Genomic DNA, 15057 nt, shown 5'->3' with positions numbered 1-15057 from the left:
ATGGAAAAAAATTAGAAATTGAGAAGATGTACATCAAAGGGGCAATGGCCGAAAAAGTTGTGGTATATGGTGGTGATGGAATACTGTTATGCTATCAGATGATGAGCAGCATGATTTTCAACAAAACTGGAAAGACTTACGTAAACTAATGCAAAGTAACATGAGCTTAAGAACCCAGAGAACATTGCACATAATAACAGTAATACTGTTATGATAATCATCTGTGAAAGACTTAGATAGTCTGATCAATGAAATGATCCATGACAATTACAAAGGACCCATGAAGAAAAATACCACCCGCCTCCAGAGAAAGAACTGATGGAGTCTGAATGCCAATTGAAGCTTTCTACTTTTCACTTTATTTTGTGGCCTTTTTTGATCTATTTCTTTCACAAAATGATTAAGATGGATATATGTTTTGTGGTTTTGCACATGTATAACCTATATCAAATTGCTTACCATAAGGGGCAGGAATTAGGAAGGAAAGAAGAAAATTTGGAACTCAAAATAAAAATAAAATTTAAAAACTAATGTTAAAACAGTTTTTACATGTAATTGGGGAAAATTTTAAATCAATAAAAATTCTAAAAAGAAAAAAAGAGTTACAAAATTGTGTTAAATCAAGTTAGAAAGAGTTTATAAATATTGACGTTGTTTGTGGAGGGTAAGTGAAGAAAATGATAAAATATATACTTCTTCCAAGTTAGTGTTAAAATTAAGTACATATCATATTATCTACTCATCTCACCCCAGTTTATACAAAAACAGTAAATAATATAGAATAGGTTCTGCTATACAATATCAAATAAGTAAAATATATACATATACATAATTTCTCCAATTGTATAATATATATATATATATACTTTGTCTCTATATATACACATATACATATATGTATATAGAGTTCTGCAAGAATAATGCAACTAGAACTTTACTGAGACTAGGTTTATGTAAATCTTTTAAATTAGTAAAATTATATAAAATAATTGTTCAATAATTATTTTGAGAAATACAACTGAATATTTAAATGAAAAATAAAACCTTTTAAAACAAATCAATGCATGAAAAGGCATGCAATAGAAACTATGTTAGTATTTAGATTTGCTTGAAGTTATATCCTTTCCAACATTAAATAGAGGTTTCAATTAAGGCAATGAGATGTATAATCAAAATTGAAAATTATCTTTTATTCATTCTTATATTTTTTAAATTTCTGAATACAGCTTATCCTCTCATTGCTAGAAAGTAGATAGCTAGGGGACATTGAGGATAAGATGCCATGTTTAGAGTCAGGAAGACCATTCAAATCCTATCTCAAATATTGAATAGCTGTGTGAGCCTAGGCAAGTTTCTTAACCTCTCTAAACTTCAGTTTCCTTACCTATGAAATAGAGACAATAATAACACCTGTCTCAGAATTCGAAGAATCAAATGAATATATACATATATGTAAATATATAATACACTTAAATATGCATTGCACACACCAAAAAAGTTTGAATGTAAGCTCTTGTTATTACCCACTTAACATCCTTTCTGACAAAAAATAAAGAGAAAAAAATAGTTAAACTAATCAACATATCAACTGAGTGTGATTGTAGTGAAACACAGCAGTATTTTAGATATATAATCTTCTACCTCTGCAAAGAAGGGGAGGCATATTTTTTCATCTCTTCAGGGAAAAGCTTGGTCAGTATGAAAAGGTTGTATCTTAAATTCATGGCTATTTTTCCCCCTGAACTTAGTTAACTCTAACATGTGTATAATGAAAAACTGATGATCATTAGGGACAATAGTATTTATGAATACCTCACATTTAATAACTTTACTACAATTTTCCTCTGAGTTCAGTTTCTTTTTGTTTTTGATTTTACTTTGTGTATATTTTTTGGTTGTTATATTGTTTTGTTTTGTTTTTGGTTCTGCTTATTTCACTTCATAATTTCATACAAATGTTACTGGGACCTTCTCTGGACATGAGCAAAGCTGCCTGACTCCTTCTGACCATTTCTGATTCAGATTGAATTGACAGAACAGTCTCCCTTATTGCTCACTGAGCAGGATGAACTGATATCTCAATGGGCATTTAAATTAGAATGACTGCACACTCAGTGCTTTCTTGGTTTTGACTATAGATCCCACCAGGGCAGCTAGGTAGTGCTGTGTATAGAGCATGGGCCCTGAAGTTGGGAGGAGCTGATTTCAAATCTCACATCAGACACTTACTAGCTGTGTGACCCTGGGGAAGTCATTTAACCCCAATTGCCTTAAATATCTGGGCTGTCTCCAGTTGTTCTGATATATATCTTGCCACTGGACTCAGATGGCTCTGGAGGAGAGACTGAAGTTGGTAACCTTGCACAGCCCTCCCTCACTTAAATCCAATTCATTGCAAGTCATGAAATCACCCTAACGTCATAGTCCTTTGCAAGAACAAAGGACCAAAAAAAAAAAAAAAAAAACAAAGGAGCACCACCACCAACAACAACAACAGCAACGGATCCTACCAAGTCTATGTTGAGCCCCTTTACCATTAGAGATGTGGAAAGGGAGGCTTACCTTGTCAACTATCTCCATTCATGTATCACAAACATCTCTATCAGCTGGTTTCCTGTTGACCACTCAGCTATATACAACACAAGCTCTATCTTTCAGAAACACCTGCTTACTCCTTGTAGTATCCCCTGGCCATACCTCTTCTTGCTTCTACCTGATGAGAAGAAGACCTCCTAGAGGCCTCAAGGGACATAACAACCACATTTGTCAGGAGGTTCAGACTTTAAGGATGAACTTGCACTGTCTGAACCATTTCCCCATCCACTTATATTCTGCCTGTCTTTATTGTTCAATGATTAATGTATACCCCTTTCATCTTACTATTATTGGCACTTCCTTTTTTACTTTTTACTTTTTACTTTTTCTAGCCTTCACTGAGACTGACTCTTTCCTGACAGCACTACCTCCCTCAGTACGTTTTCCAGTAGTGACTATACTTTTACTCAATACCTTGACTCATTGCTAGTGGTGAAAGATTGAGAATACTCAGGGCAGCTAGATGGCGCAATGGATAGAGCATCGGCCCTGGAGTCAGGAGAACCTGAGTTCAAATCGGACCTCAGACACTTAACACTTACCAGCTGTGTGAGCCTGGACAAGTCACTTAACCCCAATTGCCTCACCAAAAAAAGAAAAAAAGAAAAGAAAAAGATTGAGAACACTACTTGCTTACTACTTCCATTTCCCACCATCCCACTACCACCACTTCTCTTCCTTTCAGATTTACAATATTTATCATCCAATCAAGTCTCTGCTGGTGCTCCCTAGAACATAATCCTTTTTTCTTCAATGAATATAGTCCTTAGTTTTAAATACCCCCTGAAATCCTGCATTTATAATGGGGGATTTAATCTTGCATATTGATATTTCCCTAAATATCCTAAATTCCAGTTCCTTAGCATACTCAATTTCCAGAAATGATTTCTTTGCCTTACCTCAGCTATACACAGTAGTCATACCCTTGATCTTGCTATTATTCAATAGTATTTCACTTCCATGTTCATGAACCCATATGACAGTAATCTTTTATCACTGTATATATCCATCCATTTGCCTTATGATTGTTGTTATTAAAGTAATACTTATTCTCTCCAACCCTCAGTTCTCTCCCAGGCCACTGATCCTGCATTGGCAATACGTTTTCCAAACTCCACCACTTTGTCAACCAATTAAATTCTATAGTAACCTCTACTCTCAGATTGTATTACTGTATTATTGACCATCACATAATACCAAATTACTAACTAGATTATTTCTACCACCCCTCTCTTCTCTTATTCATGTGGTGCTGAATGGAGCTGTAGAAAATTCCAATGGTGTCAGGATGTCCATTACAAATTTCAACTGGACTCTTACTTCAGAAATGCAATCTTTCTCCAGCCCCCTAACTGATTCTCTGTCTCACTTTTCAGCAAAACAAAACTATTTCTATTGAAAACTTCCTTTCTCTTTGAGCCTCTCATTGTAGCTCCTTCCCTCTCAGCTTAGGATATTGCCTAGCACTTCACCAAAAAGCTGTTTTTTGGAAACTCCATCTTCTCTCCTTATCTTCATGTCACATCCCTGTAACATATCTCCCACTACTTTTGCTTTAATATGTATATTGAACAGTAAATATTTATTCTACTTGCCTAGGTCAACTGCTTTACTTAAATCCTTGATTCTATACATTCCTGGTTTCTTCCAGCAGATTGCCTCAAATATCATAATTTCCTAATTCTGTGTGTGTATTGATAGATAGATATACATATACATATATATTTTCAATCCTCATTCACACATTAAATTTTCCTTAAATCATTCATGGGAATTTATTAGTTACCTCATTTACGCTTTTGCATTGGGAACCACTCACATTTAGAGCTATCAACAGTAGAGGAAAAATGAGAAGCATGATGTACACAGGTTTGTAGAGTGGCTGGTATCCTACTCGGTACTTCAGTGGTCTTGTTCACCCTATCATTGTAGAATAAAGAGCTCCTCATGTATTTGCTGTGTAATTTCATTTTTTTTAATTAATTCAATTTTAAAAGTTTTGTGTGGCAATTATGCCCCCAAAGTATAGTGCAAGTCCTTTGGGCTCTAAGGTTATGTTAAGACCTCACCAGTCTTGGCATCTTTCAATAGCAGTGACTAAAATCCCATCAATCTCTCCCTTTGTTTTCAGAGGTCAGTCAAAGTAGAGAGATTTACAACAGTATAAGACATAGTACAATGCCCTCACACCACCATCTGACACGGTATAAAGTAAGATTTGTTTAAAAATGTTTTAGTTTTAAGAATTATTTTTCCTAGACAATATTTGTGGTACTAAGGATTTCACATATTATAAAAAGTGAATACTGGGGCGGCTAGGTGGCGCAGTGGATAGAGCACCGGCCCTGGATTCAGGAGTACCTGAGTTCAAATCCAGCCTCAGACACTTAACACTTACTAGCTGTGTGACCCTGGGCAAGTCACTTAACCCCAATTGCCTCACTAAAAAAAAATTTAAAAAAAAAGCAAATACTGTCTGAAATCAGTATTTATTGTTTTGTCTTTTTTTAATTGAGATATTGGCAGAAAAGGACACAATTCTAGGGAATTCCTAGTGAGAAAATGTTTTGTATGTTAACCAATTTTACTTTCTTTACTGCATTTCATGGGTTATTTCATTGTTACTGTGTTAGGAAGAATACATATTATCAGAATTTATGCTTTGTTATAAAGAATTATATGTAAAAAAAAGTATTTTCTGCAATCTTTGGTGAAAGACTCCAATTTTTGTTGGTCTCAGGAACCTAACCCTTATTTCCTATAGGTTCAATGTATCAGGATTCATATTTTTTTACTTTTGTGCAATCTTCTAGGAACATTACCCCATGAAAGTTGAGGATTGACTGTATATGCTGAGTTCTGGGGATACAAATAAAGGTATAGACAGTCCCTGCCTTCAAAGAGCTTATAATCTAATAGTGGACACACAAAAAATGAAGCTGAAAAACTGGGTTGGGGAGCAGAAGGAATAATTATCCTGGGTCATGGTGAAATCATTCAAATAAAGTAGGAAATGAGTATTTCAAGAGTTTATTTCATCTTAGAGAATGATGAACTCGTAATATCGAAGAAAGGATCTGGGCGGGAAATAAGGAGAATGTACTGAGTGTCACCTTAATTGGTGGCAGATCAGGGAGACTTTGCAGATATCGCTGCTTATTCTCTGCAGTCAGAGGGAAAGATAGGTCCCAGGGACAGGGAATATTGAGAAGGTGTGTTTCATATTTATTAGAATAGGATAACTATCAACCATCCTCTATTTCTTCACTTTCTAGCTAAACTCTTTTAAAAAGCCACCTACATTCAGTGTCTCTACATCCTCTCCTCTCACTTTTTTTTTTTTCCTAAATCCTTTGAAATCTGGCTTTCAGGTTCATCATTCCACTAAAACTACTCTCTTCAAAATTAACCAATGAGTTCTCAATTTCCAAATAAGCTTCTTTTTCTGAGTCTCCTTCTTTCTTAACCTTTCACCAGCATTGGATACTCTCTCCTCTCTAGGTTTTAATTACTTTGATTTTTTTTTGTTTGATTATAGTATTAAACTCCTTTCTTTAGGAAAAGCTCACCCTAACAGCTAAGCCACACTAACATAGTCTCTTAAGTCTATGTTACCTATAGACTTAGTGAATAGATCAATTGAGAAGACTTTAACATCTAGTAGCAGATAATTTCGAATAAGATATAATAAAATAATCATGAGATTTCTCTTTTTTTTTTTTTTTAGTGAGGTAATTGGGGTTAAGTGACTTGCCCAGGGTCACACAGCTAGTTAAGTATTAAGTGTCTGAGGCCGGATTCAAACTCAGGTACTCCTGACTCCAGGGCCGGTGCTCTATCCACTGCGCCACCTAGCTGCCCCGAGATTACTCTTTTTAAAGACTAAATCCCTCTTTCTAGTTTCTAAAAGAAAGAGGAGTTGACCAAAAGCTTGGGTCCCCTTTCTAGCAGCTGGAGAAAGGTTGGCCTGAGGTTAAGTTCCTTTTTCCAGTCTTAGTGGATAAGCTCCCCCCATGCCTTTTTTTTAAAACTAGAGTCTAAGTTGATTAATGGAATCTTCTAAAGAAGATGAAGAATTACTACTAATTACTAATCATAAGTTTCTCTTTTCCAGCACACTTTTTCATTAACAAAGGACTTCTGGGTAGGATTAAGAAAGCCTGAGAGAAACTAACTAATCAGGTAACCTGCCTTGTCCAGTTGAATTATCTTCAAAAGAAGTTTCTGTATCTTTTTTATTCCTCTTTTCTGTTATAAAAATAAGCTCTGGAATTCACTTCAGGACTCTGACCTCTGAGGAGTCAGGTGACCTGATCTAATATCCAAATGCTAACTTTGCAAATTAAATAAGAGATGGCTCTGTAACTTTGTCCTCAGTTTCCTTTTGGTTTCAGATAATTTTAACAATACTTTTATTTATCAGTTCTTTCTATGGATGCAGATAGCATCTTTCTTCACCAGTCCTTCATAATAAATTTGGGTACATATAATAGGGAAAAGGACAGTTACTCAAGACTGTTCTTAAAACAATATTGCTAGTATTATAAAGAATATTTCTATTATTGTAAACAATATTCCCTAGGTTCTGGTCATTTCACTCTTATTTTGTGCCTTTCCATGTTTTTTTCTAAAATCATTGAGTTCATCATTTCCTACAGCAAATAGGTCATAAATCATTTTGACCTCATCTTGGTAAATAGTAAAGACTGCCTTCCAGATTTCCCAACAATTTTTTTCAAATAATAAATTCTTATTCCAAAAACTCAAGTCTTTACATTTCTCAAACACAAGGTTACTATAGTCATTTGCTGCTATAAATTATGTCTCCTTTTTCTACTGATCTAACTTTCTATTTCTTAGCCTGTGCCAGAAAATTTTGATAACTATTACTTTATAATAAAGTTTAAGATCTGTTACTGCTAAATCTCCTTCCTGTACCTTTTTTGATTTGTTCCTTTGATATTCTTGACTTTTGTTCTTTCAAATGAATCTGTTATTTTTTTCTAATTTGGGAATATTTTTAATTTAATTGGGATGACATTCATTTTTATTATATTGGCCCTGACTATACATGAACAACTAATGTTTCTCCAGTTATTTAAATTTGATTTTATTTGTATAAAAAGTTTTTGGTTTTTTCTATAATTTTGTTCATATAGTTCTTGGGTTTGTTTTTGGCAGTTGTACTTCTAGGTATTTATACTGTCTAGAATTATTTTAAATGGGGCCTCTCTTAGTTATTGCTGGCAAGATTTTTGCCAGAGTCCTTAATAGGCTGATCCTTCACTGAAAGACTGTCATTTACCTGAGAGCTAGTGTGGCTTTAGAAAGGACTAAGGACCAATAGATATTGTGTTTGCTGCACAACAACTCCAGGAGAAAAACCAGGAGCAGTGCAGAAGTCTGTACACAATGTTAATCAATCTGACCAAGGCCTTTGATACAGTCAGTCATGAAGGTTTGTGGGAAATTATGGCAAAATTTGGGTCCCCAGAGAAGGTCATCAGTATTGTAAACTGATGTTTCATGAGACCAGACTTGCATTAGTTCTGGATAATGGATGTCAATTTTGAGCTTTCCTAGTCACCAATGGAGTGAAGCAGGGCTAAGTTCTTTCCCCCATGCTTTTTGGCATGATATTTTCAGTACTGTATGATGCCTTCAACAAGGACAAAAACAGCATCAAGGCCAGTTACCGCACTGATGGCAAATTTTGATTCTGAAGATCACCTGACAAGATAAGGTACTGGATACCGAAGTCCTTTCTTAAACTAAACTGCCAAGCATTCAAACTCTATTGCAGAGAGTGCAACTATGATGGCCTGGCTATGCTGTTTGAATGCCAAACATAGTTTGCCTAAAAGATTTTTATGGAGAACTCTCACAAGGCAAACACTCACATGGTGGTGAAAATAAGTGATATGAGAACACTCTCAAGAGCTGCTGAAGAACTTTGTAATGAATTATGTGACACTGTAGACACAGGAAAAGGACCACCCATTATGGTATGACCTTATCAAAAAAGGTGCTGTGCTTTATGAGCAAAGTTCACAGTAGCTTAAAAGAAACATGAGTTGAATAAATCTAGAGATATCTCTACTCTAAATGTTCATGTAACCTATTGTGCCCAACCTATAGTAGAACCTTCCAAGCTTGTGCTGGTCTGATCAGCCATAGTCTGACACACTGTACCTTGACTCCAACATAATCATGTTACTTTGGTCTTCTTTGATAAAGAAAGACAGCAAGCAACCACCCTCACTGAAGTGCTAAAGTATATATTATATTAATGTTAGCTACAGTTATATTTTCCTGGGTACAACTACATGGTCCCTGGTTTCTCTATTTGCTACCAATTAGTCAAATAGGACACCTCCAAAAAAAAGACATATGTGTAATTTTTAAGAAATTGGAATACAACTTGTGATACTTAGGGAAAATTCTATTTAGAAAAATATTTCTTATTCATCTACTTGTGCAAGGCCCTGTGTTATGATTAGAAATCAAGAGAATAAAGTAAAATTCTTTTTTGGAGTACAAAGATTCTAAAAATAAAAATGATCAAACAGCAGACCAAATTAAATGTTACCAACTAAATAGTTAACTGTTTAGTCAAAGAGATAATTTATAGGCTTTAGTTCATAGATTTCCATTCTTACTCAAATTAATTTATAATCTTTAAACAAGCATTTTTTTCTGTAACCTATATTTAATTTCTAACAATAAACCTACAAACATTTCATAATTCCAAAGGATTTACAACATTGATATGCACATTCCCTCCTTTCATACAGATCATAACTCACATATGTCTTTTCTTGTGATTCTTATCCACAAGTACACTTTTAGAAAATAAAGATGCTGTGTCTAGAAAAGCAGTTTATCAAACAAATAAAATAAACTATGTAAATAATAATGCTAAAATGTCCATGGGAATTCAGCCAGAAATTGCCAAAAAGAAATTCATTTATATTTTAAAAGATAATTTTTATTCTAGAACAAATGTATAAAATATAGTTTTTGAGTTAACAGTAGTATTATAAAAACATTCAAATTTAAGATTTATGAGAATGAAAATAATAGGACAATACCATTTATTTTACTTTTTCTTATTACAAATTCACCTGCTTAGGAAAGAATTTTATTATAATAAAAATGATCATTGCTAAAAACATACAATTTGACTATATAACATAACAAACTTAAAGGTTACATTTTAATGTAGAAGAGTAATAAGTAGAAGAGTAATAAACGGGCGGTAGGTATTAAAATAGAGGATATAGATGTATTGGCAATACACCTACCTTAAGAACATCTCCTTGTGCTAAGTGAAATGTTCTGGCTGAAATATTGATTCCCTTCCCTGCTTGTACCTGAATGCTATAAATGCACTCATGGTTGTTTTCATAGTTGAGAGGGTAATTGGGAGACAGCAAAATTCCTTCATTATTTGTTGCAGATGCACCACATTCCGCTGCAAGTAAAACAGAATATTGAGGTATAGCTTAATAGAGATTATTAACAATTTTAAATAATGTAATGTATGGAAGTATAAATGCCTTTCAGTACATCATTAGCATTTTATGACACCTAGAGCCTAAATGGAAAAAAATTAAAAGTGCGGAAATGTATACATGATATATTTCTTAATAGAAAGCACATGTGTTCTTTTTAGAGTATTAATACTAGGAAAAGGAGTCAAAAGAAAGGGAAGGGGATGAAAGAAGATAAAGGAATGGGGCAGGAGAGAGGCAGGGAAGCAGAATAGATTTTCATCATTTTTAGATATGGAATTAAGTTAATCACAAATAGCCATTATTTCTATTCCATTTTTGAACCCTATTTTATATAATGGGATATAGTGCATCATAAACAAAATTAATGGTAGAGTTAACCATAATTTAGTGAGTTTACTATTTTGTTACTATTTCTTCCTCCTTTATACGCATTCCCCTTCCCCTCTCCCATACTAAAACACTGTTATTATCAAGCAAGTCATTTCCACCAATCCCTCACTAACCAATAACCAATTTAAGCACCTTTAGATGATATGTTACTTTTTCAAACTATGTAAGTATAATGTCTGGAATGAATGTAGTAGAAATCCGAGCTTTTTTAAGACTGATTTTGAACACTGCAAGAAACATCTGATTATTTTCAAAGGCTGCTAGAGAATTATCAAAAAACAAAACAGAAAAAAATACTTTCATTTTTTGCCATGCTTTTCATGTTATTTTAAGGGAATGATAGTATTATTATATAACATAAATGTAATGATATATTTATTATTATTATTATTATTATTATTATTATTATTATTATTATTATTATTATTATTATTATTATTATTATTGCAGTCATTCCCTACATTTAGGAATAGAAAGTGTTCCCCAGAGTGCTCACTGAATCTTGAATCTCTGGGGTAGATTTGAAAATATTTTTATTAGGAGACATCTGTGGTTTCTGAGGAATGAAAACATCATTGAAAGGCTATTTTCTGTATATTAATGGAATGTAGGATATGCTCAGGTGGACAGCAGAAATTACTTGAATAAACTATTATTCAAGGCATCATGAGTAGCCTTTATGCTTCACCAGTACTGTTTCTATAGGAGAACAACGTGAAGAAAAGGATGTGCTTATAATATTGGATATTCAATGAGAGAAATAAGTGGATCAGAATATTATGCCACTAGTTATATTGCCATGAATTGTCTTCTGGGTAGTCAGTGGTTAAGTCTGCTGGACCTATATCATCACTTCTTATGACAGAGGAAGAAGAAAAAGTAGCCTTTATCTAGCTTATAAAATTCTGAAAATTTTGAACTACTCAGAGGTTTTGATATACATGGGCATTTTCTGGGAAGATAACAAGAAATGGAGGAAAGATGACTGAAAGTATTAGATCAGCTGGAGGTTGCTGGTCTAAATCTGTTTACTGAAAAGAACATCTCTGTTAAGTATCCATCAAACAGGAAAGAAGAATATAAGGTGCTTGAGGACAGGAACTATTTTGTTTTTGAATTCTCAGACCTTAGTACAATGCCTGGTATCTGGCAGGTACTTAATGCTTATTAATTATATTGAAATATATGAGTCATATAAGTCACCCTAAAAAGATTATAAAACTCAGTACCTTGCCAAATCAAAAAGAATTATCATGAATTCAAGAAATTCCTGGGTTTTGCTAATCATTATTAGAGACCTGTGAAGAAATATTCCATCATTGAAAAATTCCTCTATTATATCTCTTGGGAGAAACCACAAGTAGGAGGTCACAAGAAAATTTCTGAGGCTAAATTCATAGCACTGAAAAGGGCTAGACAGGCTGCTCTACAGTCATTTAGAGATGCCTTCATTAGATGTTCATTAGTCTTTTAGGGATAAAAAACCCTAAATTTTCAAGCTTTTTATTAGTTTCCACTTAGACTAATTGGTTTTGACTTTTGTCTGTTCAAGCAAATCCTTAGTGCCACACATCATAATCAGACTGGATACCCAAGAAGTACTCTTAAAACAAGAAAATGATAGCTACTATGTTGAACCATTAGTTAGTGAAAACCCCAAAAGGCAAGTGATCAACATTAAATTCCCAGACAATGTCAACTGGGTTTCTAAAATAGAAATTATATTAATAATATGCATTACCATCTGGTTTGCCAATGAACACCCTAAAGAACACCAGGACTTTACATCTGACTTGCAACTGAAATTTCCTAGATGTGTTGTATCCCCCGATTTAAATGTGAACTTTTGGGACCATTTGTATCTTCAGGGCTTTGTGTAGAGAATGGATTTAATAAGTGCTCTTTCATTCATACTAGAAGTCAACTTTGTTTGTTAACAAGGAATTCATTGTAAAACAAAAACAAAAACATTATGCCATGATTTAGAGTTGTTGGTCTTGAAATCAGGTGTCTTTGAAAGTAGAAAGGATATAGATACAGATTTTGTTTTCAGATATAGCTGAGCAACATCTTATTGAAATATATTATCACAAATGCTAAGTTGATACCATCAGTGAGAGCTGGGTAGCTACTATGGTCACCCAGTAGTAGAGTACTGATTAAAGGTTAAGGAGAAGCAACAATTATAGGACTTGTGTATCAGAAACCATAGCGATCCCCATAGAAAGTATGAAAGTGATTTGTGACATGAGGAGAGCAGGGCTTCTGCCATGGGAAATTCTGGAATTTATTCTTCAGAGTATGCTGTCAGTGTAAGTAAATCATAATCCAGGCAAAAGCACAATAAATTAAATGGAGCAGTTGGTAGCAGAGAATAGAGCATAGCACTTAAGAGTTATGAAGACCTGAGTTCAAATATTGCCTCGGATAATCATTAGCATTGTAAATCCAGGCAAGTCACTGAAACTTTCTGTGCCTCAGTTTCTTCCTGCCTCTCAGGGTTGGTGTGAGGATAAACTTAGATAATATTTGTAAAGTGCTTTGCTAATCAAAAAGCACAATATTATTCTAACTATATTGTTCTTGTTGTTAGAAAAATAAATCTGAAGATAAATATCTGTGAGTAGTAATATATCCAAAAAAAGGTGGGGCACAGTGGATAAAGCACCAGTCCTGAATTCAGGAGGAACTGAGTTCAAATCTGGCCTCTGATACTTGACACTTACTAGCTGTGTGACCTTGGACAAGTCACTTAACCCTCATTGCCCTGAAAAAGAAAGAAAAGAAAAAAAAGAAAAAGGGAAATTTCTAAAGAAGTAGAACATGCCCTATAATGCAAACTAGTATATAATACAGAATGTTACTTAGTATAATTACTATATAATAAAGTTACATAATAGTAAACATTTACTAAATACCAAATACGTGTCAGATACTCTGCTAAGCACTGGACACACACAAAAATGAAAATGATAGCCGTTAGTCAAGCAGAGCTATCAATACCATGGGGGAGACAACAAACAACAACTATGTAAACACAAATTATAGAGAGAATAAATTAGAATAATCAACAGAAGGAAAGCACTAGAATTAAGAGGGATAGGCAAAAAAGCTTCTTGTAGAAGGTGAAATTTTAGTTGGGACTCAAAACCAGGAGGAAGAGCAATTTAGGCATAGGGGACAGTCAGAGAAAATGCCTGGAGTTGGAAGGATGAATGTCACAGGGAAAACAAGGAGCCCAGTGACATATACATCAAGTTTAGACCAAGCCTGTCCTTCCATAGAAAACAATGTCATAAGTTTTACTCTCTCCTTTTTGGGTTTGAGTCAGAACTAAATGCTAACCTTTTTTTTGGTGGGGAGAGTTTCTAAGGATGGGGGAGATATGTGTATACATATGCATATATTAGCATACATATGAGCATATATGCAAAAATGCATGCACCCATATTAAAACAGTATAGCAACCAACTGAAACATCATTTGAGAATTATGGAAGCAGTACTATTGGAAATGGGAAATCTATTGCTTGGATCTGACAATCAGGAATATAAAAAGAAGCTCCTTTGAGGGTTGAATAGAAAGTGTTATAGTCAGCTAGGTGGCATAGTAGATGGAATGCTAATCTTGGAGTCTGAAAGAACTGAGTTCAAATCTGAATGCAGATACTTGCAAACTGTGTGTCCTTGGCAAGTCATTTAATCTCAATCTCCCTCAGTTTCCTCTACTGTAAAATTGGAATAATAATAGCATCTACTTTCCAGGTTATTGTGAGACTCAAATGAGATAATATTTTTAAAGGGATTTGGAAATCTTGACATTCTATATGAATGTTGGCTAGTATTATTATTGATATTATTACAATCATCTGAAGAGAAATGTAGAGTAATGCTGTCAAATCTAAGTGAAAACAAGTCAAGGGATTCCAAAAGAATCCCCCATATCCAACAACTCAAAACCTGCTCAAAGCTGCTAAGCACAGTGATTAGTGTGAACCAGTGAAGCAAAACTGAAGTCAGCAAAAGAAGTGAGAAGTACCCACAATAGCTGCTGGGAATGGAGGGCAATGGTAGCAAAGCTATGGAAAATTGCAGTGCAGTGGATAGAGTACTGGCCCTGGAGTCCAGAGGACCTGAGTTTGAATCTGGCTTCAGATACTCACTATTTGTGTGACCCTGGGCAAGTCACTGAACCCTATTTGCCTCAATTCCTCATCTATAAAATAAATTGGAGAAGGAAAATAGCAAACCATTCCAGTATCTTTGCCCCCCCTCCAAAAAAATAAAAAAACAAATAGGGTTACAATAGTCAGGCATGACTGAAAGCGATTAAACAAAAAGAATGTAATAAGAACTATGGAGAAGCAAACACTGACCTCTAGCTTCAGACACCCTCCCATTATCCCAAAGTATAACTATGAGTCATAGAGCTTTATATAGTTCTCTGGAGAGAAGGTGGTTCCTCTGTGCATGACAGAGAGATGACTGGACTTTCAGATTTTACATGAGAGCAATGTCTACATCAATTGCTTAATAAATAAATTAAGGAAAAAAGT

General features: G+C 34.3%; 1 protein-coding gene across 1 annotated transcript in view; it reads right to left on the bottom strand.

Moving 5' to 3' along the window:
- CSMD3 (CUB and Sushi multiple domains 3) overlaps positions 1 to 15057 on the bottom strand; it is a 1584452-nt gene that overhangs the window by 404793 nt on the left and 1164602 nt on the right. The window contains 1 exon segment of the mRNA XM_043974157.1: positions 9900 to 10069. Coding sequence (XP_043830092.1) covers positions 9900 to 10069 — 170 coding nt within the window.

Source organism: Dromiciops gliroides, chromosome 1 (assembly GCF_019393635.1).
Source record: "Dromiciops gliroides isolate mDroGli1 chromosome 1, mDroGli1.pri, whole genome shotgun sequence".
Lineage (NCBI taxonomy): Eukaryota > Metazoa > Chordata > Mammalia > Microbiotheria > Microbiotheriidae > Dromiciops > Dromiciops gliroides.
Note: the sequence above shows the minus strand (reverse complement) of the source record. Positions and strands in the feature narration are given on the sequence as shown.